The sequence below is a fragment of the Balaenoptera musculus genome, chromosome 3 (genome assembly GCF_009873245.2).
Source record: "Balaenoptera musculus isolate JJ_BM4_2016_0621 chromosome 3, mBalMus1.pri.v3, whole genome shotgun sequence".
In the NCBI taxonomy this organism is placed as follows: Eukaryota; Metazoa; Chordata; class Mammalia; order Artiodactyla; family Balaenopteridae; genus Balaenoptera; species Balaenoptera musculus.
This window is the reverse complement of record NC_045787.1, coordinates 116176903-116203821: the sequence shown is the minus strand read 5'-3', so window position 1 is coordinate 116203821 and position 26919 is coordinate 116176903. Positions and strand designations below refer to the sequence as shown.

The 26919-nt window shown below is 46.3% G+C and overlaps 1 protein-coding gene and 1 long non-coding RNA gene across 2 annotated transcripts in view; one reads left to right on the top strand and one right to left on the bottom strand.

Moving 5' to 3' along the window:
• The window catches only part of PFDN1 (prefoldin subunit 1), a 62065-nt gene extending 50983 nt beyond the window's left edge, over positions 1–11082 (top strand). Inside the window, exon 4 of the mRNA XM_036846951.1 lies at positions 10678–11082. Within this exon, the coding sequence (XP_036702846.1) occupies positions 10678–10761 (84 nt within the window). The 3' untranslated portion in view covers positions 10762–11082. The remainder of the gene's footprint in view (positions 1–10677) is intronic.
• A 1391-nt stretch (positions 11083–12473) lies between these two features.
• LOC118892358 overlaps positions 12474–26919 on the bottom strand; it is a 69736-nt gene continuing 55290 nt past the window's right edge. Inside the window, exon 3 of the long non-coding RNA XR_005019294.1 lies at positions 12474–12957. This is a non-coding gene — a long non-coding RNA (uncharacterized LOC118892358). The remainder of the gene's footprint in view (positions 12958–26919) is intronic.

The window sequence follows — 26919 nt, the reverse complement described above, 5'->3', positions numbered from 1 at the left end:
CTAGCCCAGACTTCTTCTGTGAACTTCAGACCCAATCTGTTTTTTTTTTTTTTAAATATCTTTATTGGAGTATAGTTGCTTTACAATGGTGTGTTAGTTTCTGCCCCAATCTGTTTCTCTTCTCACATCTCACTTGGATGTTTCACAGGTACATTAAACTCAATGTGTCTAAAACTAAACTTATCATCTTTTTTTCCAAACCTGGTCCTCTTGGGAGGTATTCTTGACACCCCCACCTCCTAACTTCTGATAAATAATGAAGGTTATGGTGAAGGACTTGGTGAAGTCCTCTTGTTGATTTTTTTCTTGAATATTTCTTGAATCTATTCTTCTCTAGCTCCATTGCCACCACTAAGATACTGTCATCTCTTTCCAAGATTATTGCAATGGCTTCCTAGTAGGTTTCTCAACATTCACACTTGTATTCTCTAACCCAGTGCTTCCCAACCCTTTTTATACCACAGCACCCAGAGGAGTATTTGCATGATTCACTGGGGTAAGTGGACAAAGGGTGCTCAAGGTGGAGGCAACTGCCCAGGGGGGCTTTGGCTGCCCTGAATGCACCCGGCCACTCTAGGGACTAAAAGGATCAATATCTTGGACACATCTATTACCCATTCATGACTGACTGGGCTTTCTGCAGGAAGCTCTGCTCTAACTCATTCTCTGTGTTGCAGCCAGAGTAATTTTTTATTTTCAATGGAAATTTGACGTTTTTGTTTCTCCCGCTTAAGACCTTGTGGCTTTTCATCATCTTTAAGATAAATACCAAATTTTTAATATGGCTTGTGACCCTGTATGATCTGACTCAGTCTCACCAGCCTCATCCTTCTATATTATCTATCCCTCCCTGCCCCACCCCTCACTTCAGTACTTCAGCCTCACTGGCTGTCATTTAGTTAGTTCCCAAACATGTCTTGCTTCATTTGACCTTTGCTCTTGCTGCTCCATTTGCCTGGAATTGCTCTTTCCCCATGCTAACCTCTCCACTTTATTAATTCCTACTCATCCTTCAGAGCTTGTTCAAAAGTGCTTCTGTGATTTCCTTGATTATACCAGGTGTTTCCTCTATTAGACACTGTGCTTTTCCCTTGGAGCCCTTATTGCAGTGGTAGTTAAACGTCTATGTGCCCTGCAACAGCGTAATCTCTGTGAATAAGTGTTTGACTTGTTCACTGCCCTAATCCCAGTGCTCTTTGGGTCTAACATATATTGAGTGCTCAATAAATGTTGGTTAAATTAATTATGTCAGTTCTTGGTACTGAGGATGAAGCTTTAATCAAGTCAGAGAAGATTCCCTACTGTTATGGAACTTACATTCAGATACAGACAGTAAAGATATAAGCAAGAAAATATCATGTAGTAAAGGTGATATTTTAGAGAGTTACTGGGGAGGCCTCTCTGAAAAGGTGAAATTTCAGCTAAGATCTGAATGAAAAGCAGCAGCTAGCCACTTAAAAGTATCCAGAGGAAGAACATTCCAGGTGGAAGGCACAGATGATGCAAATGTCTTATGGTTGGAAAAAGTTTGGTGGAATTGTTTAAGCAAGTGAAAAGGGGAAGAGTCATAATAAGGTTGGAGTGGTTGGCAGGGACCAGATCATGCAGGGCCTTATTGCCCAGGTTAAGGAGTTTGGATTTTATTCGAAGTGTCATGGGAAGACTTTCAAGGGTTTTGAGCAGAAAGTAACCTGAATTACATGTTAAAATATCCATGACAAATATCCAGGCGAGGATGATGGAGGCTTGGGCTAGGATGGTAGCAGTGGAGCTGGATAGAAAGAAGAGGATGGTTTCCGGATATATTTGGAAGTAAGTTAAGACTGATGGGTGGCTGCGGGGGGCTATTGGGTTCGAGGAAAAGAGAAGAATCAGGGATGGCTTCTGTTGGCTTTTGTATTTTTTTGTCTCTGTGGTTTTTAAATTGAGCAATTGGATGACTGCCATTCACTGAGATGGAGAAGACTGGGAGGGTATGGGGTGACTATAAATCAGTTGTGCTTGTTTTAGACATGTTAAGTTTGGGTTTGACAACCAGGAAAATATGTTTTATAAGCAATTTGATGTGTAAGTCTGGAATTAAGGGGAGGTCTAGGTTGGAGATGTGAATTTGCAAGTCATAATGATGTTTAAAGCTATGAGACTAGATGAGGGTTTCTAAGAGAGAGTGATGGAGAGAAGTTAAGGACAGCTTTCCAGAAAATGTCAACATTTTGAAGTTGAGCAGAGGAGGAGTAGTCAGCAAAAGAGAACTTAGAAGGGGTAGCCAGTAATGTAGGGAGAAAATAAGAGTGTGGAATCATGAAAGCTAAGAGAGGAAAGTATTTCAAGAATTGTGTTGAATGCTGTTGATGAGTAAGAACGGGTTGAGTAAGAAGAGAACAGAGAGTAACCACTGCTTTGGGCAACATAGAGATCGTTGGTGACCTGGACTACAGTAAGTTCAATAGGGTAGATGGGAAGCATGATTGGAGAGGTTTGAGGAGATAATGGGAGGTAAGGAAGTGGAGGCAACTACTAAACAATTGGTTCAAGAGGTTTTGCAAGAAGGGGAGGAGAGAAAGGAGGCAGTACCTACAGGGGAATGTGAGGACAAGAAAGGTGTTTTTTGTGTGTGTGTGTGTGACTTGCCTTACCAAGAAGGATCTTGCAGAGAAAGAGACGTTGAAGATTAGGAAGAAAGAAAAAGGATAACTGTGGGAGTGAAATTTTTGAGAAGGGGATGGATTCAGCACCCAAGTGGAAGGGTTGTGTTTCTGCTTCTATCAAAACGCAACCCCTCTATCCATTTTAACACGAGGAAAGGAGAGAGTATATGTATAGGTGTAGGTCAGGTGGTAGATTTGGTAGTGGAAAGAGATAATTCTCATCAGATTGCTGCTATTTTCTCAGCTGGGAATGAGAGGGGAGGAGAGAGTATAGGAGATTTGAGGAGACAAGATGAAGTATGAAATAGTTGCTTTGGAGAGCAGATAATTTTTTTAAATTAATTTATTTTTGGCTGCATTGGGCCTTTGTTGCTGCATGCAGGCTTTCTCTAGTTGTGGCGAGCGGGAGCTACTCTTCGTTGCTGTGCATGGGCTTCTCATTGTGGTGGCTTCTCTTGTTGCGGAGCACGGGCTCTAGGCATGCGGGCTTCAGTAGTTGCGGCGCACGGGCTCTAGAGTGCAGGCTCAGTAGTTGTGGCTCACAGGCTTAGTTGCTCCGTGGCATGTGGGATCTTCCCGGACCAGGGCTCGAACCTGTGTCCCCTGCATTGGCAGGCGGAGTCTTAACCACTGTGCCACCAGGGAAGCCCTGGAGAGCAGAGAATTTAATATATTAAGAAAATTTAATCGAATTTCTGGACACTGGTGAGTGCCTATTTGAGATTCATAGTTCTGAATTTAAAGTAAAACCATGCAGCACACTTAAGTGTTTTTCTCCAGCAACATTCAGCCATTTGGGTACAAACATGGAGTAGGTAGATGGTTGGGTTTAGCTTGGGTTGGTATTTTGCCAGGGAAGTGCAACAGAGGGAGAGAGGGGCAAAAGGGAGTTCAGAGGGGAATAAATATAAATGATGGACTGTGGAAGCTGAGCTGGGTGGGAGGGGAGAAGGTCATGGAAGCAGAATGAATAATGAAAAACTTGTTGAGTGATGTGGTTGAAGAAGTGCTGGAGGGAGAGTTACCAGATCGAAATGACCTGGAAAAATAGGAAGTAGTGGCGGTGAAATTGAAATTCTGGAGGTGGTGCAGTTACTGGTGTTGTCAAATCTCTAGGGTATGAACGTGGGCTGGGTGGCTCAGGTGGGGTAAAGTAAAAATTGTGAGGGGAGAGAAGGTCATGGTATTGGATGGATCATCTCCATTCTTGTTGAAGTCACCTCAAGTGGTGCAGCAGTGGTGGAGAGGAAGACAGTGAGCCTCCGATGAATGAGGGGCAGTACCCAGGATATTGGGAGATTGGGAGATTGCAGCAGCGAGGAAGGGAGAAGAGAATGGTACACCATGATGCTACAAACTTCAAGAACCAGGGTTTTTGGAGGAAAAAAAGAGGAGAAATGGTTTGGCAGTAGGCTTGAATGAATGAATGGAACGATGCATGGATGGAAATTTATGCTTTCATTAGGCAACTTGCATGGAAAGTTAAAATCCCTACGTGCTAGATTCAGTTCTACCTTTTAAGGCTCCCTCTTTTTTCAGAAGAGAGGTTGCCAAACTGTAGCCTGCTGACCAGATCTGGCTCGCTTGTTTTTGTTTTTTTTAGAACACAGCTATGCCCATTTGTTTGCACGTTTTTTGTGTTGCTTTTGCAGTATAGTGGCAGAATTGAGTAGTTGTGACAGAGACAACCCCACAAAGCCTAAAATATTTACTATCTGGCCCTTTATAGAAGAATTTTGCTGACTTCCACTTTTGAAGATTCTCAAACTTCAGTTTGCATCAGAATCACCTGGAGAGCTTGTGAAAACAGATTGCCAAGCTCCACCCCTAGAGTTTCTGATTCAGTAGGTCTGGGTTGGGGCCCAAGAACGTGCATTTCTAACAAGTTCCCCAGTGTTGCTGGTGCTGCTGGTCTGGGGACCATACTTTAAGAGCCATTGTTTTAGATATTTAAGTTAGTGATTGGGTTCCTTCTCCCCTTAATATTCTTTGAGCCAAATGTCCCTACCTACATCAGCTGTTTATCACTTGACATGATTATTGGCTTATCGTTTTAAGCTCGGTGCCTATAAATATAATGATTCTTTGGCTGAAGCCTGATCTCTGCCATATGCATTGGAACAGTTGCCTCTCCTTGCTCTTCATTTACCTGTGAGCTTGTTTTCTTTCTTTCTCAGATTGTCTGATGTACTGGTCTTTCTCTGGGACTTAAATGAAGCTTATGTGTTAGGGAGGGCAATAGTAGATAGAGATCACATAAACTTTAGGTGGACTAAAAGGCTAAACACTATCATTTGGAAGAAATAAGAATCCACCCTCTCCCCCCACCACCACCACTTGGTATACCTCTGCTATAAGGTACTTGAGTAGAGCAGAGGTTTATCTTGGGTACATTGAGCCATGTGATCATAGGTGGGATTTGGGAGTCTGACCCCATCCGGTAGCAGTGTCAGAGTCTCTTTAGCAGGTAGGTAAAAGAACATCTGGGAGAAAAACCAAGGTCATTGCTCAGCTTGATCCAAGTCTTTTGTCCCTGTCTTTCAGCAGAGGAACCTCTGAAAGATGTCTTGAAAGCAGTTTCTAAAAGATGCAGAGACAGTAACCCCTTCTTAGATTTCCTTTACTCTCCTGCTCCATGCCTAAAATTGCTTTCTCATTCTTTCAGCTTGTCTCCCAGCCATATGTAGTTCAGCAGTTACCTTGTAGCCTAGTTGTGTCCTTAATGGTGAAGTGGATAAACCCAGATGAGTTCACAAGTGGACGTGTGTCCTTGGATCACTTGTCTCTTATCTTCAAATTCCTGGTCATGTTTGGCCTGCCTTTCCTGCCTCTGGTGAGTGCTCCTCACCCATTCAGGCTGTTGTAGCGCTTGCATTTTCAGAGCTCTGCCCATCCGTGTCTCATTTCCCTTTCTGAGTTCTCTCATTGTGCCCCTGCACTGCCTTTGTTTTTCTCTTCTTCCTCTTGTTGCCCTGCCTTCTTCACATTTTACCCTGGCCGCCAAGACATGCCTCCTCAGCCTTCAGTGAATTCTTGGCCTCTTGCTAGACTTCCCCATTATGGGCAGCTGGCCCCCTCTGGCCATTTTACAGTTCTGCAGACTGAGAGAACATGAGATTCATTGAAGCTCTTGAGTTTTTAATTTGGTGTTACCCAAATCTTCATTTTACGAGTGGGGAAATAAAAGGTGAGAGGGGAAAAGACTTTTCTATACCCTAAGATAATACAAACAGGAAAAATATTAATTTAGAGAAAGAGATAAAGTTCCTAAGAAAAGAAGAAAAGTCTATAGAGATAGTGTCACGAGATGAATTACCTCAGGAGTCTATTTGAGACATTGTGTCATGTCGGAAAAGTTCTAGGGACTTGAGCCTCTTTCCTTTGTGAGAGGACGAGAATGAAACACCAGCCCCTTAGTCTGACTCCCGGAAAGAAGAACTTCAGGCTGATGAGCAATAAGTCCAACAATGTCATTTCCCTGGCCGTGCTGAGCCCCACAGGAAATCTCAGAATTTTACGTCAGGACAAGGCCCCACAAGAATGTTGCCGCACCTAGAGCTCTGTGGTTTGATGCCAGGAGAGAATTTCCTACAGACCGGGTTCTGAGGGAGATTGCTCAGTAAGACGGAAAGGTGCTGCAGTGAGGCCAGCAAATGCCTTCCCAGGACTCCTGATGGAAGGTGGGGGTTTCACATGCCTCCTAGAGTTTCCACAGCAATTATTATCCCCTTGTAGTGCACAGCGGCCCTGACACTGACATCACATGGAGCAGTTTCTCAAGGATTTTCTACTCCAGGACGTGGGAAATGGGGATGGTTTGTTTTATGGTTTTACAAGTTGACCTGATAATAAAGTGTAAGGGCTTTGACCCTTAGGGCCTGTTTGTGAGAGCAAGGTTTTCATGTCCCCATCAGGATCAGTGAGGTCTGAGTTTTAAACCTGTGTTTATCTAGGGGCAGAGGTTAGAGGGCAATGTCAAAAACTGAAAACCACCTTGAAGGAGAATGGTCATTTTTTGCCTTTGCTTCCTTTGATGGGTATTCCTCATTCAGGTTGGGAGGGAAAACTAAAAAGGAGTGTGTGTACAAGTAAATCAGTAAGGCATCATTTCCCACGATAAATGCACTTGTATTCAACAACTATTGAGTTCCTATTATGAACCAGCGATTCTTCTAGACACTGGGACTGTATTAGTGAGTAGAACAAAGTCTTGCCCTCATGGACCTTTCCTTCTCATAAGGGCAGACAGACAGACAAATACCGCTTCAGGTGGCGATAGGTGCTAAGGAGGAAAATCAAGGTGAGGAGAATAGAGAGTATGGAGCCGCATATGATCAAGAAGGCCTTTCCCATAAGGTGACACTTGAGAAAGACCTGAAGGACGTGAAGGAGCAAGTAATGTAGATATCTGGGGAAGAGAGTTCCTACACAAAGAGACCCAAAGGCAAAGGACAGGCAGGAGCATAGCTGGTGGATTGGAGGAACAGCTTGGAGGCCAGTGTGGCTGGAGCTGAATGAGTGAGAGAGAGGGAGTCGTGGGACGGGAGGTCAGAGTCAGCTTAGAGCAGGACTGTACGTGGCTTTTTGAAAAGGCTTTTGCCTTTTATTTTGAGAGAGATGGAAAGCCATTGGAAGGTTTTAAATGTTGAAAGATGACTCTGGCCACTGTGTGGAGAAGAAACTGAAGGGGGTCAAGGACAGAAGAAAGGAGACCACTTAGGAGGCTCTTCATTAAGGTCAGATTCTGGATACATTTTGAGATAGCACTGACAGGATTTGTTGTTTGATTGGATGTCAGATGTGAAAGAAAGAAGATTCAAGGATGACACTGAAGTTTTTGTCTTGAGTTGCAGCAATGGAGTTGTTATTTACAGGAATGGGGAAGAGCAGGGTCCACAGAGTTTCTGATTTGACTAGTGGTTTTAAGCTGTGGAGATTCAAGGAAGAAAAAGTTTAACTTAGTCATTGGTTCCTTAATTTTTTCCATTCTCTCTGATGGTCTCATTTGTATTTGGGTCAATTCTATGACAGTTATTTCTGGGATAAGTACAATTCCAGTATTCTAACTTTTAGGGATCCTTACCTAGGCCTCTGTGATTCAGTGTGGATAGAAGCTGTGGGTCCAAAAGAACCTTGGGATAAACTCTGTCTCTGGGAGCATCCTTCATTTCAGGTGCTATATTGGTGTCCTAAGGCTGCATAACAAGTTACCACAAACTGGGTGGTTTAAAACAACAGAAATTTATTTTTTCACAGTTCTGGAGGCTGAAAGTCCAAAATCAAGGTGTTGCAGGGCCATGCTCTCTGAAGGGTCTAGGGAAGACTCCTTCCTTTCTTCTTTCTAGCTTATAGTGGTTGTGGGCCATCCTTGGCGCCTTTCTAATCTTGCAGATGCAACCCTCCACTCTCTGCCTCTATCAACGCATGGCATTTCCCCTGTGTATCCCTTTGTTTTTACGTGGCCTTCTTAGAAGGACACTAATCATTGGATTTAGGGCCTGCCCTAATCTAGTATGACCTCATCTTAACTTGGTTACATCTGCAAAGACCCTATTTGCAAATAAGGTCACATTCACAGGTACCGGGGGTTAGGACTTCGTCATGTCTTTTTGTGAGACACAGTTCAACCCACATCATGTGCTTTGGTCCGGGTTTGACTATGAGGGTCTTCTGGGCTTAGGTATGTTTGAGGATGAGACAGGAACTATTGAAATACAGTTAGAAAGCAGGTCTGTGCTAGAGATGCCCCATCTGTTGGGATGAAAAAAAATTTTTTTAATGTCCAGTAAGTCTATTTAAACTAAAGATTTAAAGACAGGTTCATTTTACATTATTTTTGAGACTTGAAGACTTTAGGATATGCAGTAGTAAAAAATCATGAAAAAGTAATGAAACTGGAAGTGGAAGATAGAAGGAAGAGATGTGACAGAATGAAGAATTTTAAAGCTGAGAATACAACCTGAATTTGATTGGCCAGAGGCCTGGGCAGTAGGGAGAAAAGCTCTTGCTGATGCTCCAAGTTTATGGTTTTGCTAGCTGGGGCAGCAAGTTGGCAGAGATGGAATGCAACAGGCCTGGGCTCCTGAGCACTGGCTGACTGCTGCCGGGATAGAACTCCACTTGCTCCACAAGCCTTTTCCTTAGATTCCTACAGGGCTGGGACCCAAAAGGTGCCCAGAATGGTGCATGGCACTTGCTGTCTAGCTGCTGCACAACACTTAGTACGTGTACATTCTTCAGTTGTGTATCAGGAGTTACTAGTATTTGCCTCTTTCTTACTCACCACAAGTTGTTTATCAAAGGAAGTTTAAGTTCCCACTCTGATATCACAGTGATAGGACTATATCAGGTTTAGCAGTGTAATTGAACAAATTTCCTCAGCCATAGAATTATCATGGTCACTATGAGTTTTTGTGGAGCTCCTGTTCTTTTGTAAGGAATTGTGTGCAAGTTGGACAGATGGGAGCTGAGTAAAGAGATCGGGCTCTTTCTAGCCTTCAAGAAATTTGAAGTTAGAAGACAAATAGGAACCAGAAGTTCACATAAGAACTATGATAAAGATTTGTGGGATTGGCAGATGCAAACTATTATATAGGATGGATAAACGGTGGGGTCCTGCTATGTAGCGCAGGGAACTATGTTCAGTGTCCCATGATGGACCATGGTGGAGGGGAACATGAAAGAATATTTATGTGTGTAGCTGGGTCACTTTGCTGTGCAGCGGAAATTGGCACAGCATTGTGAATCAACTATACTTCAATAAAATTTTACTAAAAAATACTGTGGATGCCTCAGCATTTGGCACCTAAAGGAAACTATAAAGTCTCTAAATGTTATCATTTAAAAAATATCTGGACAGAGAGTGGGAGAAGTTAGAGGCAGGGATATGTAGAAGGGGCACCTGAGAGGTTTATTGGTGAAGGCCTCAGGTAATAGAAGCACTCCATTCCATTTTCCTGTCTCAGAGGTTGGGGATCAGTTCCCAAGCAAGGCCTGAGACCAGGCTGCTTACCTGCCCTCTGCCCCAGCCTTTCCCTGGCTTCCCCAGGTCACCTGGGCACTTCAGTAGTCAAAGTGAACCCCCAGCTGCTTGGGTGAAGAAGGGAGGAGGGGTGAGGGAAGGGCACTGGCTGCATCTGGGCTAGGGCTCTGCATTTCTGGCTCTAGTGTGGCTCAGTCACATGCACCCTGGGAGGGGATTATTTTGAGTATTCCCCAAAAAGGGAGACTTCATTTCATGTCTGTTAAGTGGGAATGCAGCCACAACGGTGTCCTCAGGGCAGGGACCAGTGGTGAAGCCACCATACTTCTGGGGTGACCACAGGGAAAATAATGTACACACATAATTTCCTTTGACTAATCTTTTGTTAATCCTGGTCCACATGTGGCTCCTGAAAGTAAAGTTCTTTGTCTTAAGTTGAGATTTTAAATTTAGGACCCAGATGGGGTAGGAGGTAAACTCGCAAAAGGTCTGTTTTACTCAGTGTCACTGTCCTGGATTCCTGGCAGGCAACAGTTTCATTAGAAAAGCAGATTTCATCTTGACTCATCTGCCTTGGTGAGACGTGTGATGCAGCCTATCTATCATCTTGCTGGACAGAGCAGAGGGTATGCTGTCCATTTTGCAGCAGTGGCAGCTACAGGCGCCTGGCCTGGGCCGTGGAAAACCTTGAGAGACAATCTGTTATGGGGCCAGAGCTTTGTCCTGGAATTTCCTGGCCTTTGTCTGTCTGGTATAACTTCATGTACCAAGACGCCTGTTTTTAGAGTCTACTTCCTTCTGGGGGAAGAGTGCTATTGCCATCCAGAGAGCACTCCTGCTTCCTGTACCGAGCAACCCCCTCCCTGTGCCCAGTGGTCAGGGTGGGGGAACACTCTGGGCAGGTGTGTATACTTGGCTCCCAATAGACAATAGGCTCCTGGAAGTCACTGGTCACAGAGAAGCCATAACCATTGGGCACAGAAGCTGCATCTGCCAACTTGGCACATTCCCCCTGGTCCTAACCCTTATTTCCTTCTCATATTGCAGCAGAAAAAATCCTACCTGGAGCGGAGTGTGAAGGAAGCTGAGGACAATATCCGGGAGATGCTGATGGCACGAAGGGCACAGTAGGAAGCCTCTAGGGAAGCTCTTCCTCCTGACCCCTGCCATTCCTGGCCAGGGGCCTGTATAGGGAAACTGCTTCTGCTCTGCCTGATGGACAGTTTATCTGGATGGTCTGGTAACCCTATGTTTTATGCATCACCTGGAGCCCCTTTCAGATCCCATCCCTGTATTTTTTATCCTGGCTCTGCCTGCCACCCTTCTTCCCTGGGGGTGAGTCATGAACCCCCAGGAGAGGGAAGATGGGAGCCGGGACAGATAGGAGAGCTCTTCCTGGGCCTACGACTAGTCACGCTGGTCAGACCAATAAAAGACATCTGTCCCAATCTGCTAAGTCTGCTTTTCTTGAGCTGATGGATGAGAACAGGATCAGAGAGGCAGAGGCTATCTCCACCTCAGCTCCTCCCTGTTCTCCTCCAGGGCCGTGGGCCTGCTCCTTCTGCATTGAAGCCTTGCCTTCTTTTTTCTGTTCCTTTAGGTAAACCCCTCAACTTCTGAGCCTCCATGTAGTATGCAGATAAGGAAAAGGAGAGCAGGGCACAGCTGAATGTAAGTGAACACAACAGTGGTGCCTCAGTGGCAGTCTGCCTAAAGATTCCTTTCCCACTTCCTCCCAAACATTGTAAAAGAAAATCTGGTAATAAACCAGCAGCACTCCAAGACGGTCTCCCTTTGGTCAGTTCATAGGGTGGACATTACAATCCTGAGGCCTCCTGGAGGCGTGGGGGCAGTGGTGTGCTGGCGCTGGCTTGTACCGGCTCGGGAGAGCCAATTATTTAATTTTCAGGAACTTTGTTGCAAGCCAGTTGTTAAACAGTAGCCACTATTAAAAATTAAGTTTGTAAATTTACCATTAAATTATATTAAAAATAAGGTTAGTAAGTATTTAGAACTTACCCCTTCCGAATTACTTTACTAAATTTGGCCATTATCTGTGTTTTTTGAGGTGAACAGTCTATTGTATCTGGATGGTGGAAATACTGCATAGCAGTGCACTCCTGCCCTTGTCTTCCCAACTCCATGTTCAGGATATCACGTTGGTAGCTTGAAATCAGCTACGGTGGGACCTACCATTTACTCCACAGAAATCAGGTGATGCTACAAAATCTTGGCTTTTTGTTTGTTTTTAAAGAGAGAGAGCTGGTAGTTATTTATCAGCACCTGGCTGATTCAGAAGGAAAGTGGGCAGGCGAGGTTAGGCAAGGACCTGTCAACTGTGCCTCTCAGGGCTGGCCAGCTGAAGAAGGAAAATTAGACTTGCTGCTATGGTGGCTCAGCGCCACCCTGCGGCCAAAACTGAGATGGATGGCCTGGCTGACTAGTTTGTATTATGACAGCTCTCTTCTTTGTGTGTCAGTGGATGGGGGTTGGGTTCTGGGAGGGGATAGCAGGAAGAGAAAGCCTCAGGTCTGGCCCTGAGCCCCAGCTGTGGCTTCTCCTTCCAGAGCAGGCCCTGGGGCAGCCACCACAGTTACCAAGATGCCCTTTCCTAGGCTCTGGGTAAAAGCCAGTGTGGCTCCTTGGTGAGTCCATATCTCAGTGGGACTAGGGAGAGAATGCTAGCTCGGTGAGGACTCCTTGACCTGGCTGAAGGACACCTGGCCTTGGACCCTGCCTCCCTAGTAGCAGCCAGAATGAAAAGGTAGATCGGCTCCTCATCATATACTGGACAGTGGCTGAGAAACCCAGGGCTTAGATTGTATCTGGAATAACTGAGACAGTTGAGGTTTAGACAAATTTATTGAAACATACAGGGTGTCAGCAGAGAAATCATTCAGTGGTATGTTACATCATGCCACTACCTTGAATGTATAATTTTAAAATTATCAATATATATTTTGTCACTAAGCCTTTGGCCAAAAAAATGAAAGTCATTTAGCACATTTGTGAAGGACCAATAAGAAATGGATTTGAACATTAAAAAGATCAAGTCACTGAATTAAACAGCAGCAGCCCCTGCTAATCTAGAATCCCACTGCGTTGAAGGTAGAAGTGTCTGTGCAGAGCTAGTCATTGATTTCAGCAATCAGAAGAGATGGGGGCAGGCACACTTGTTGGCGGTGGCGGCAGAGCTGGCAGGACAGGAGAGCCGGGGTGGTCAGGTGAGCATATCCCAGAGACAGCAGCAACAGAGGGCAGTCCAGCAGGCTGTGAGGCAGGTAGATGGGCCCAGGTCATCCCTTCTTTGGTCTTCCACCACATACACTGGATGGGGAAGGGGAGAGAGGGTGAGAATGAACTGGCACAAACCCCAGGCTCTACAGGGCCAACACCTCAGACCAAGGGAGAGCTACGTACAGCAGCTGAAAGCCACTGAGCAGACTTTGTGCAGCCTTTCCAATTATGCAGTCTTGGGTGATGAATGGAGGAAGGGTGGCTCAACTACTTTCCCTCCTCCTCCTAAGGACATTCATCCCTGCAGGAGGGCAAGCACTAGGGAACCTACCCAATGGACTCACACCAAGGCAGCCAGTTAAGTAAGAAATGTCCATTGCTCTCTGGCCAGAGTTGGCTAACCCTACTTGGTTTATAAACCAGGCAGCACTCTGTCCCGAATCCTACAGGGGAACTGGGGGGCATTTCTTCAGATACAGCTAGGCCATCTCCCAAGAGCAAGAGAGTAACTAAAATCTTCTAAAAAGGGGCTTTAGGCTTTAAAAGATTAACCAAGAATCTTGGTTTTCATACCTGGCCAATGCAGAATGTGCTCCAGCCTCTAAACTTTTGCACAAAGCAATGGTAGGCAGGATGAAAACCTAGGCAAGTGGGAGGCTATGGCTGGAGCCTGGAACTCTTGCGTTTCCTCAGAATGGAGTAGGAAATCTGAGCCCTGTCAGGGCTAAGCGCTGTATTAAGAGATCTGAGTGCCAAACAAATCCCCAGATCAAGAAGGACCCCCAACCACCCTTTACTCGTGAGCTCTGGCTCACGTCAGCCTCGCTTCCCATTAGAATGTCTGACGGTTGACCTTGGCCTCAGAGGATCTGCAGCCACTTTTAAGAAAATCTCAAAACAACCATCATCAAACTCAGTAATAAGCAGTAAGGATCTTAAACTTTTTGAAAGTTCATGAATACATGAATCTTATAAATTAAACCAGTCCTTTGGCAATCATCTTTTAGTTCTATTTTTGTGTATCTATTTTTATACCTCCTCTCTTGGCAACTCTTCTCTCTGGAGCCTGGTATAGTAGCTAGAACACGCTGGGTTAGTGTGAGCTTGTCCAGGTTCTGTTGTATCAGCCGCCCTCCACAGAGACATCCCTTTCCCTTCTCTCACGGCACGGGTCTAATCTCAGCCTGTTTTCATTTGGCCCCTCTCAACACAGACAAAGTTGTTCAGGGTCTGGGAGACAGGACCCACCACCAGGCAAGCCTAGTCAAAGAGGAGGCGACAACCCATTTATTTTTCTGAGGTCTGGTAAGGCACATGACCTGATTTAGTCTTAAGAGTAACTTTGAGATAGATGTTACCATCATTCCCATTTCACAGGTAAGGAACTCAAGACTTAAGAGAGGTCAAGTCTCTTGTTCAGCACAGGACCAGCCAGAGGCAGGATGTGAATTCAGGCCCCAACTGGGATAGCACAGGGACCAGGAGGAGCACAGGAGTGAATGGGCTCCAGGACAGTCCTCTCTCACTCCAGCCAGAGCCCACCCCGCCCACTGAAGGCCTGGGCACTCCAAACTCTGGGATCACCACAGCAGGGTGTCACCTGCCACCTGCCCAAGTTCCCAGCCTCCCCTGATCCTGCATGGGTAGTGTTGGACAGGGAAACTGAGAACACATTTGGCTGTGGACCCCCTTGAATAATCTCTTGCTGTATTCTCCTTGCCACTCTGCTGCCCCTGGGAAATAAAGTCCCCCTCCTCTGCCAGCTCTGGAAACAGCCTGTGTAACCCAGGCCTGAGACCCAGCCCGAGGCTGGGTTGCTATGTGCCAGGTCCTGCAGGCTGTCTTAAACTGGTGTTTACAGAGGTGCTCACGATGTGCCTGGACCTGTGCTGAGGGCCTTTCAGCACCACTTGATCTTCACAACCCTGCGGGACACCTGTCTCCTCACTGCTTCCCCTGCTCCCAGCCCTTCTTCCTCTCAAAACCACTGAACCTCAGGTAGCTTAGTCAGGGAAACAAAAATGTCCCAGTCTTGCTTCCTCTATCACCTTTCTCCATTAGTCAAGTTTGTCCTTGCCAGGGCTTATTTCACCTGCCATACTCCACAACCTGGGGCAGTAGAGACTGAGCTGATTACTCCCAGACAGTGCTTACACAGAGGTTAGAAATAATCAGTCTGGCTACAAAACAGAGGACTTCAAGCCAGAGGGCTGCATCAACCTTGATAGGGGTAGTTAGTGCTATACATACCTTAGAAACCCGAGTCACTTATTTCCTGGAGCACCGAGTCTTCCAAAGCCCTTATGACTTTTTTCCTTGCATTAGCTGAGGACAGAACCTATGCTTCCAGACTGTTGAGAAGATGGGAGTGGAAGAGTGCGTGTGTGGGAGGGTAGGTGCGGAGGTAGGAGTGACTTGTGTTTTCCTTGCTTTTCTTTCCATCACCAAAAGCAGGGATGATTGGCCCAGGAGGAAGGCCTCACGGTTCCTCACAGCACCCGCGGTGGGACCCAGAAATTGCATATCTTACAACTGTATCTGCCTAGATGCCCTGCTTACCTGCAGAGTCTGAGGTACTGCACCTTTAGAGGGTGCCTGCTGCACTAAGCTGCAGGCCTAGTCTGCCCCAGGACACCACCCAGCCCTGGGGCTTCTGCTCCTCACACCTTCTAATCTGCCACGTGTCCCCATCCCTGCCACCCAGTGGGTGAACCTGCCTGAGAGCTCCCATACTGCCCTGGCTGAGCCATTAGGATGCAGCCCATGCTACCTGAGTCCTGGGCCATGACAGCCTCCCTGGGTACTTGAAGCCAGGGGACTGTGTACACCACAGCTTTTCTGGTGGTACTGGTTACCCAGTAGGAGCTGGGGCAGAGATGATTCTAATACAGGTGTTTCCACACCCAGGCCACATGGGCCTTCCTGGCAACTGGCCTATACTGGCAAGCTGGGCATAAAAAGGGGGGGCAGGACCATGGTTATGTAAGATGTTAATCATTAAGGGAAGCTGGATCAAGAGTATACAGAAATGGTACTACCTGACTTTTCTGTAAATCTAGAATTACTCCAAAATAAAAAATTTTTTTCTCTTTTAAAGGAGGAAAAAATCGAGAGGGATCAAAAGTGCAATGGGTGGAGTTGGGAGCAGTCAGTGCCCAGTGGGGAGCAGAGGGTCTGGTGTCTGCAGAGGCTACTCACATTGAGTGCCTACTTAGGGATTAAGTGCCCCCTTGTGGCCAGCCTGGGGACAGGCTGGGCTCCAGCTCCTCCTGACGCAGGCAGGGCTTTACAGATTGGCTCACACACATATCAGCCAAAAGGCTAACCATCCCATTTCCTATCTAGTGTCTCAGGAGCCAAGACCACCCTATTCAACCAGTGCTGGGAGCCTGTGCCCTGGTCCCAGGCAAGGGACTGAAGGGACTCTCCATTTCCAGAAAACTGGTTGAGTTGGAGATCAGGTCCAGGGGTTCCTTCACCAGCTTGTCTTTCTTGCCTCACACAGTCCTTTGGTACCAACCTTCAATGTTCTCAGCCCCAGCCCAGGGGTGGGGCCTGCAGAGGGCCAGGTACTCAGAGCTTTGCCATGTGAATGCAAGTGCAAAGGTGGTGGTGGTGGTGAAGGGGGTTGGGGGAATGTGCAGGGAGGGGTGTATGAGCATATAGATGTAACTCAGATGCCCAGACTAGGTCATAAAGACCCAGGTAAGTCTTGGGTGCAGAACCTGTGGGGAGCTGAGCAGATTCTGGAAGAGGCTCCCCATCTGCCTTCTTGCCTCTCTGCTGGAAGCAGAGAAGACAGATGCAAGATGCTTGGAGGCATGCATCCCCCTGTGCCCAACTGCCCACCAAGCCCCGGGGTCTTCTCCAGGGCCACCAGCCACACCAACCAGCAGTCCCAAATTCTAGGACAACCATATTGTACAACCCCAGCGGGGCCATTACATGAGCTACTGGTTCTGGGCAGGCAGTGGGCAAGTGGGGCTCCAGACCACACAGGGACCTGGGCAGGGATGTGAGCAGAGGCTTACTCTGCTAAAGGCTCCAGTTCCTCAGTCAGCCCCATCCTGGAATCTGAAACCTTTTCTTGCTCAGCTCAGACATTTTAAATGATTAATCAAGGGCTTCGAAGTGGTAATTGAGCCTTATTAGGCCATTCTTACTTGTCTCTGCATCTGTGCACAGTCCCAACCCAGACAGCTAGTAAGGAGAAGCAAACAAAAAGACTGGGGCTTCCCAGAGAGTTCTGACGTCTGGGGCCTTCTTGCTCCGGGAGCTAATTAAGGAAGCTATACCTTGGCCTCTTGTGACCAAGACCAGTTATGGGCACCCAAGCTGCTTCTCTACTAAGACTACCACAGCCAGAGCACCTCCCCGGAAGTGCCCCCAGTGGAGATGACAGCTTTGCCAGAGGCAGGAGGCCTGTAGTCACCCCACCTTCTAAACCAGCATCCAAACCAACAGAAGAAGGCCAGCCTTCCAGGAGGTATCAGAGGATGCCGAACAGCCCTCCTACTGCTCGGACCAGAGGTAGAAGAGAGGGAAAAATCTTTCCACATCTTAAGAATAAGTAAAATCTCAGGACAGCCATAGGATGGTTCCTGCCCCTTCCACACAGGGGCAGAGAGGAGAACACAGCTCGCTGAGGATGCACTTCAGCTTTCCTTGGGTGTGCACGTGCAGTGGGATCATTTATTACTCAAGCACAAGGGGGTTGCACTGGTGAGAAAAGGTGCCCTAAAGGCAGTGCCACTGTGCCACCTGCTCTGAAGGCCATGAGCACCAGGTAAATATACAGAGGGGGGACAGTGAGGGGGTGACGGTTGGCCGGGAATAGTAGAGGCAATCAAGGGCGTGTAGTTTTCACTGGAGTCTAGAGGTTAAGAGCAGGAGAGGTGAGGAGTATCTTCCACTTTCCTGTTCCTCCACAGGTAGAGGAGGGATACGGGGCTGGCAGCACTGGCACAGCCTTGGCCCAGGCTCTGCGACAGCAGCTGCCTTTGCCTGCTCAGTTCGGGACCTTCCCCAGGCCACCTGGGCCTCACTGCCCTCACTACCACCTCCTCCTGCAGCTTCAGCCATGTCTCCCAAGTCTCTGTCCCTCTCCCTGCTTCCGTGTCCCAAGATACCCACTGTGAGGCAGAACAGTCAGGGAGCTGGCCAGCCAATTCATTCACCCATCCATGTTTCTACTGCCTGCCACCCGACTGAGCAATCATTCAGCCCACCGTCACTGTCCAGACACAATGCCAAGTGTTGTTGTGGATTGGTCTGGAAAGGGTGAGAGTTTGCTGACCTCTGTGTGGGTCACTGTTCCGAGATCTCCAGAAGTACAGCAACCGCCATCCTCTGAGAAGGCAGCTGCTGGACAAAACCAAGCGGCCATCTTGGCCAAAGCCCAGCCTTTTCAGGGGTTGTTGAGGGTCTAGGAAACCCTGGCATATCGCACCCAGAGCATCCAGAGGAGAGTGGGCCCAAGCCTCTCCCTTCCCAGGCTCAGTCTCAGGCCAGCTTGTACCTTAGCCCTCTCCAACCCTATCAGTTTTATGAACAGTAGACCTGATAGTAAAATTGTTTCATAAACAACAAAAACAGTTAAGTGCGTTTGGACATGTCATACCCGTCTGGTAAGTATGACTGGACTGCCACCACCTCCTGTGGCCCTATCCTTGGGCTAGACCTGCTGGGGCCACTGGGACAGAGTTGGTTGTAGATGCTGGGACAATTGAGAACATCCTAGATGCTAGAACTGCAAATGAAACTGCCTTGGAGATCATGTGGCCAGTCATTTTTTTGGTAAGAAAAGAATGCTGAGCCCAAAGAAGGGAGGTGGTAACTGAAGTCGCATAGTGAATTAAAGGTATATCCTGACCTATCACCCAGCCCTCTTGCCTCCTGGCCCAGTGCTCTCTGCACATCAAGATCAGGCTCACTAGTAAGTCAGAAAAGAGAAAAACAAATACCGTATGCTAACACATATATATGGAATCTAAAAGAAAAAAAAAATGGTTCTGAAGAACCTAGGGGCAGGACGGGAATAAAGATGCAGACGTAGAGAGTGGACTTGAGGACACGGGGAGGGGGAAGGGTAAGCTGGGACGAAGTGAGAGAGATGCACTGACTTACGTACACTACCAAATGTAAAATAGATAGCTAGTGGGAAGCAGCCACATAGCACAGGGAGATCAGCTCCGTGTGACCACCTAGAGGGGTGGGATAGGGAGGGAGATGCAAGAGGAAGGGGATATGGGCATATAAGTATAGGTATAGCTGATTTCACTTTGTTATACTGCAGAAACTAACACACCATTGTAAAGCAATTATACTCCAATAAAGAAAAGATTAGGCTCACTTCAAATCAGCAGCCTGGCTGCAAGTGACCTGAAATGTGGATGTGTGTGGACAGGTGAAAGGCCTCGCCTCCGTTGCCTGGTTCTCCCTTAAAATCCACTGTCTTTGTGGGAGAGCAAGATCCAGTCCTCACCCTACTCCACAGTGTGTCCGAAAGAGAGGGCAGAATGGACCTGGTCCAGCAGTCAACTGGGAGACGGAGTGAATTTCAGGGTCCCTCCTGGCAACCACCTGGTGGGTGTGTTGGCCCAGAACAAGGCACCTCCTGGGGGTGGGGTGTAGCTGGACCGTCCCCCTCAAGAAATCTACTTCAGACTTTCCTTGGGCACCCCACCGCTTAAATTGCTCTCTAAGGACAAGAGCTATGTACATGGGCTCTGGAGGGGCACTGCCCAAGTGACGGTCACAGCTTCCCCATGCCCCAGCCTTCACACTTGTGAAGCGGTGGGCGGAAGTAGTGCCTAAGAGCCCATGTTTTGTGACAAAAACATAAGAATGTAAAGTGCTTGGCCCAGGGCCTGGCATGGAGTGAAGGAGGGAAGACTTAATGGGAACCACAATGTGATGACAAAAATCACCAGAAATCTGTTTTCTTATTCTGAGTCTGTGTGCGGGGAGGGGCTCCTCCAACCAATCCATATTCGGATTGGTATTCATACGTGTGGCGCCAACTCATCACAGGATGACAGAAGCAGAGGAACTGGCAGTCCACATGAAGCACAGCTGCTCAGAAATGGGAAAGGAGACAACCCAGGGGAGAAGCAAGGGGCTGTGTGTGTGTGTGTGTACTGGGGGCTAGGAAGGCAGAATGCAAACAACTTTAGCTGTTAAGGCCCCTCAAGAGAATAGGGTGAAATATTTGGAAACATCCCATTTCCTTAGGTAAGGGAGTAAAGAAACCCTCACACATACACACGTGAGCATTTGCTTGGACGTGATGAGTCTATGGCTAGCATTAAGACTGCAGACACTAAGGCCAGTAGAAGAACATAATATGAAAGAGAACAGTCAACAAGGGATGTACACATTAAAAAGACTTAAAGCTGAAGAAGTAGGGTGTTTCTCCTTACACCTTAAAATTAAAGCCAGTCAAATGTGATCAGTTCACAACTCAAAACCTCGAAAATTCCAGCAGGACGGGTGGCCTTGTTCATTGAATCTCAGGAAAAGGACTAAATTCTCTGGGGATAAAAGAGTGTCTTTTGAGAAACAGTTCCCTCCAATGTGTTTTTTAGTCTAGGAAATGTGCAGAAATGGGGTAAAGGAGCTGACAGCGTTTTCTGTCCACTGTCACAAAACATTAAAGTGAAAGGACCATCCTCCCACCTCCCAAATGCAGATGCCGCAGAAGGCAAGAAGGTTGCTGAGGAGCTTGAACAGGGCGTGTGACAGCACACGAGTGCCGCCTCTTCGTCACGCGGAACTCAACGCAATGCTGGAAGTTGCCAGTTTGGGTGCGCGTGGCTGGAGATCCAGCAGTGCTTGGTACTTTCCAGTAAAGGCCATGCTGTTCTACAAGCGGGAGACTGGAACTCACTCACCCCACTTACATAACACAAAAAATAAAGGCTTGCTTTTTTACCCTGTACTGACAGAAGAGGTCAAGACCAGGGCCTGCAGACCTGAGCTGAGAGATCCTCGCTCTATTCTGCCATAGCTGGGTGACTTCGGGTTAAGTCACTTGACTTCTTAGAGCCCCTGTGTCCTCCTCCATAGGAAGGAAAGACAGTTTTGGAAGCTACTGCCTTAGATGACATGGGAAAATGGGATGAGGACAAAGGTGAATATCATTATTAAGATGGGACAAAAAAAAAACCTCAATTTACAAACAGCCAAGTTTCACCATGGGGTGAGATCATATAGTACATTTCAAACGTTATCTTTCATAATTTGATAGACATTCCACTGTTAATGTTCATAGAGCTAAAGACCTAAGAGGTGCCAGGCATTCCAGTGCAGCCTCTACAAGCGTGTTTGCTGGCCCAGCAGCACGCACAGAGCTTGGTCTTGACCACACAGCCACAGGGAGCAGCCCAGGCCCAGGAGCGGGCAGGGCCGGCACATCCACAGAGATGCCACAGGCTGACACGAGGGCCCAGCAGCTTGGGGGTGGGGTGCTCTATCCAGATGAGCTTACACAACGAAAAACTTAGATAATTTTAGGTTTTGTGGGTTTTTTTGGTAAATCTGAGGAGATAACCAAGAACTGCTGCTTCCGCTGATGAGAGAAGAAAGTAAGTGACCAAAAGGGAAACTCAAATGGTTGGCTAGGGTGACGGCAGAAGACTCAGCAAGTAATCTCATATACCCTGAGGCGAAGAGACAGAACAGCCGGTGTTAGTTTGGAGAATAGAAAGCAGTTTTTCTTTTATCCTTAAGTCAGCCAAGAGACTGGGGAGGGGACTGAAGAACAATGATGGGAGGACACAGGGTGAGGACGTGTGCAGCGCTCCCTCAGCACCCGCTCTTCCTCTCCAAGTCTGCCTGTGCCATTGCCTCAGACCACAGGAACCATGGGTGTGAGCTGGGGAAGGTCAAACAGATGAGCATGGGAAGCCCTGATGTCATGGGTAGTGTTACTACAGCAGAAAGGAGGAAGCAGTTCATTATCTCATGACATATCATGAATATACTTCTAATGTGTCTGTCTGTTTGAGAAATAAATACGAGTGAGGCTGTTATGCCAGGCAGAAGAAATTAAGGAAAATCTAGAGAAAAAATCAGATCATGCACAGTACAGGACAGTTCTATGACCCTGTGGCAGAGGTGTAAATAGCCCGAGGCAGGGAGATTCCTCTAATGACTGGCAAGTCTTGCTCTACCTGCTCAGGAAGGAGACAGATGGAGACCAAGGTTGTGAATGATGGTGGCTGACCTGCCCTAGAGCATGACCTGGCCCACAAGCCCCTCAACATACTGGTCATCCTTTCATGGCTGTTCCTGCCCAATTCGATGTAGACATACCTCATTACCGCCAAACTTCAAAAGACATCAATATAATCAATCATAAGCTGGAATAATCACAACACAGCAAATGAAGGAGCAGGCTGCCTTTCTTCTTTAGAGGTTATGGCACATAAGAGGGAGCAAGTCATGCCATTTAAATACCCACCAGCCCTTCTAATCATAATCCCAGCAGTATTTTTTGTAGATAAGCTGATTCTGAAATTTATGGAAAGGCAAGAGAACTAGAATAACAAATAATTTTGAAAAAGAATAAAGTTGGAGGACTCATACTACCTTATTTTAAGGTTAATATAAAGCTACAATAGTCAAGACGGTTATGGTATTGGTGAAGGAACTGACAGATCAAAGGAGCGGAATAGAGAGGACGGTAATAAACCCACATAAACATGGCCAACTGACGTTTGACAAACATGCAAAAGCAATTCTATGGAGAAATGATAGTCTTTTCAAACAAATGTTGAAAAAATTGGCACACAAAACCCCAAAAACCTCAACCATTTTATGCCTCACATTTTATGTAAAAAGTTACCCAAAATGGATCATAGATCTAAATGTAAAACACAAAACTGTAAAGCTTTCAGAAGAAGACATGGAAGAGAATCTTCATGACCTGGAATTAGGCAAAGAGTTCTGAGACCTAACAACAAAAGCATGATAATTTGGACTTAATCAAAATTTAAAACTTTTGCTCCATAGAAGAAACTGTTAAGGAGATGAAAAGACAAGCTACAGACGGGGAGACAATATATGCAAATAATATCCAACACAGGCCTTTATCTAGAACATATAGACTCTCAAAACTCCACAATAAGAAAACAACTCAACTTATAAGTGGGTAAAAGACTCGAACAGACACTTCACCAAATAGGATAGTATATGAAGGGCAAATACGCACACGACAACATCGTTAGCCATTTTAAAAATGCAAATTAAAACTACAAGGATTAAAATGTAGATAATGGGGCTTCCCTGGTGGCGCAGTGGTTGAGAATCTGCCTGCCAATGCAGGGGACACGGGTTTGAGCCCTGGTCTGGGAAGATCCCACATGCCGCGGAGCAACTAGGCCCGTGAGCCACAACTACTGAGCCTGCGCGTCTGGAGCCTGTGCTCCGCAACAAGAGAGGCCGCGATAGTGAGAGGCCCGCGCACCGTGATGAAGAGTGGCCCCCGCTTGCCGCAACTAGAGAAAGCCCTTGCATAGAAACGAAGACCCAACACAGCCAAAAAAAAAAAAAAAAAATGTAGATAATGGAAAATTAAATTACATTTGAGGGCAGCTTGAATATGATATGTAATTTTAAAATAAATACAATCCTTGTTTAATTAAGAAAAAAAAAACCTACAAGGAGATACCACTCCACACCTATCAGAATGGCTAAAATTAAAATCAGTGACAATATGTGCTGGCAAGGATACAGAGCAACTGGAACCCTCATTCATTGCTGATGGGGATGCATAATGGTACAGCCACTCTGAAAAACAGTAGCAGTTTCTTAAAGTTAAATATACACTTAATCATTTAAGCCAGAAATTTCACTCCTTAGAGAAATGAAAACTTACGTTCAAAAACCTGTACATAAATTTATAATCACCAAAAAGTGAAAACAACCCAAATGTCCTTCAACAGGTGAATGAATAAACTGTTACCTCCAGACAATGGACTACTACTCAGCAATAAAGTACCCCCCAGATCTTCAGAAAATACACCAGCAGTTACACTCTGATAATTCTGCTTATAAGGCAGTATCACAGAGGCAAAACCCATCCAGCCTAAATCTCCCTTGGCCAAATGTACTGGAAAATCCAGAACGACCTAAGGCTTTCAGATGCATTCCTCAGGTCCCTGGGATTCTATAAAAAGGTAGGGGATGGCCCGTCCTTGCCTCAACTGCAATTCCGTAGTATCTATTCCACACTGGAGTTGCATGGAGAGTTTCTTATAGAACAATTTATATTAGAAAAATCTGAAAACTATCAGAAAGGCTGAAATGGTGGTCATGACGGATCTATACTTGCTGCTGTTCAGAAGGGCCTCCCCAGCAAGGATAGTCACATGCTTGATAATCTACATGCTGGACCCTCCAACAGCCACCCCAGGGGACACAGTCTGCTTGAGGAGCAGTGTCTTCTCTGCCCAGGCTCAAAGCTGAGTGACAATAACCTGACTCCCTTACTTGGTGTCTGATCCTTCTGGAACTTGTTTTTTTGCATGGTTCTCTCCAGTTTAGCAGAGGCTTTGAGCCTTCATGGTGCCCAGCTGGTTCTTTGCACTCTGAGCTTGTCTCTTCCACGCCTACACAAATGCCTGCCTTCCTCCAATCCTGTATTCTGGTCCTAGCAATCCTGTCTTTCCCTCTGTTGGTGTCCTTCACAGAATAGGAACTGGAGGGAAGTCCACCCCTCAGTGACAATAGTGTGGCTAAGTCCAATGCACATTTTTGAGTTCTGACCTCCCAGCAATATTTGATGCTACTGATCACTCCCTTAATACAAATTCTCCTACTTTCAGGACATCCCATTCTCCTGGTTTTCCATCTCTGACTTCTTTGCAGGTTCATCATCTACAGGTCCAAGTCAGTTTTCCTTAAAGCTCAGCCCTACACTGCCACCTTCTCTTTTCCCTCCACATTTCTACCTAATGTGATCTCATTCACTCCCACAGTTCTAGTTACTACCAATATGCCAGTGCCTTCCACATTTAAATCTCCAGCCCAACCTCTCCTCCAAGCTCCAGGTGTATATACAACTGCTTACCTGACATCTCTACTTGAATGTCTCATAAACACCTCAATCTAACCCAACACATTCAGAGCCCAACATGATTTTCTTCCTCCTGAGCAAATATACTCCTTTACTTTGTTTCCAACCTCCACAAACACCACCACTAGGCATCTAGTTCCAGTCAGAATCTCAGGAGTCATCCCCACTCCCCGTTTCTTCAATCCCCATATCCAATCCACCTACAAGTCCTGTGATTTTACTTCCAAATTTCTCAAGTACGTTCATGTCTTTCCATCATCACCATGTGAACTTGTGCCTCAAACCATTCTCTACATGGAAGCCAAAGGGGGCTCTTAAAAATGCAAATGTGATCATGTCATCCCTTTGCTTAAAATCCTTCAATGGCTTCCCACTGCTCACAGGACAAAAACCAAAATCCCTAAGTGGGGCTGTGAGCCCCCCATCTTGCTCCTGCCTGCTCTTCATCTGTTCCCAACATCCCATTGTTCTTTGCCACACCAGTTTCCTCTTCTAGTTTCTCAAATGAGGCATGTTCTCTCCTGCCATTGGGCCTAAGCACCTGCTTTTCCTACAATTGTTTTGCCTATTAACAGCTATTCGTCTTTCAGCACCCTTCCAGACTGTGCAGACTGTTCCCTTTTCATGTTTTCATAGCAATACATATCTTCTTTTCATAGGAAAGCAGAATGTCAATAATACCTGTGGGATTATTTAATCTCTTGTTCCCTCCCTAGAGGGTAAGCCCCATGGTGGCAGGGATGGGGTCTGTTCTCTGTGGTCCATCGCCTACCACACTGGAGATATTCAGCAGCTACTGAATGTCGGTCAGAGGGTGATTCCCTGGGAGTACACTTGGGGCAGATTGAAGAACTGCTCCTCCGACAGTTTAAAGTGTCCCAAGGCAATGTTGTGATAAAACTGGGTTAAAAATCTAATCTGTGACCCCAATGGAATGAAGAAATTATTTTCACGAAAAAATGTAATATTAAAAAAAAAAAAGAGTCCATTTACAATAGCATTAAGACTGCAAGGTACCTGAGAAGACATCCAATTTTAAAGACCAACAAAGGATATGTGAAAGCTACGTGAAGAAATTATAAGATTTTATCTAAGGACATAAAAGAAGTCCAAAAAAATGAAGGGATACCATGTTCCAGATAGGAAGACAACACTCTTAAATACATCAACTCTTCCCCCCAATTACTCTATGAATTACATGCTGTTCCGATTAAAGCCAAACATGGTAGTTTTCCATAGAAACTGACAGACTCATCCTAAAATCCAGATTACAGTAAAAGGCCAAGAATATCCAAGAAAATTCTAAAGAAGAGAAAGGAGTATGTGTGTATGCATGTCCTGGGGGCAGGGAAGATGCCTGTCACACCAGACTTCTGATTCTAGCCCATTTATATGTAGGAACTTGTTATATGACAAATCTCATTTCAAATCAGTGGGGAAAGGGTGACCTAATCAATAAATGGTGCTGGAACTATCAAAATGGAAAAGAAAACCAGAACCCTATCCTACACCATGATCAAACACAAATTTAGGTGGACTAAAGACTAGGTGAAAGGGCTTCCCTGGTGGCGCAGTGGTTAAGAATCCGCCTGCCAATGCAGGGGACACGGGTTCGGGCCCTGGTCCGGGAAGATCCCACATGCCGCGGAGCAACTAAACCTGCACTCTAGAGCCCGCAAGCCACAACTACTGAAGCCCGCGTGCCTAGAGCCTGCGCTCTGCAACAAGAGAAGCCACCGCAATGAGAAGCCCGCGCACTGCAATGAAGAGTAGCCCCTGCTCGCCACAACTAGAGAAAGCCCGCGTGCAGCAATGGAGACCAAATGCAGCCAAAAAAAAAAAAAAAAAAAAAGACTGTGAAAAAGTTTTAGAAGAAAATATAGGCTTATCTTTGCAATCTTGGAATAGAAAATGATTTTTCAAAGATTAAAACACACAAAGCATGAGGGAAAGATTGATAAACATGACATTTA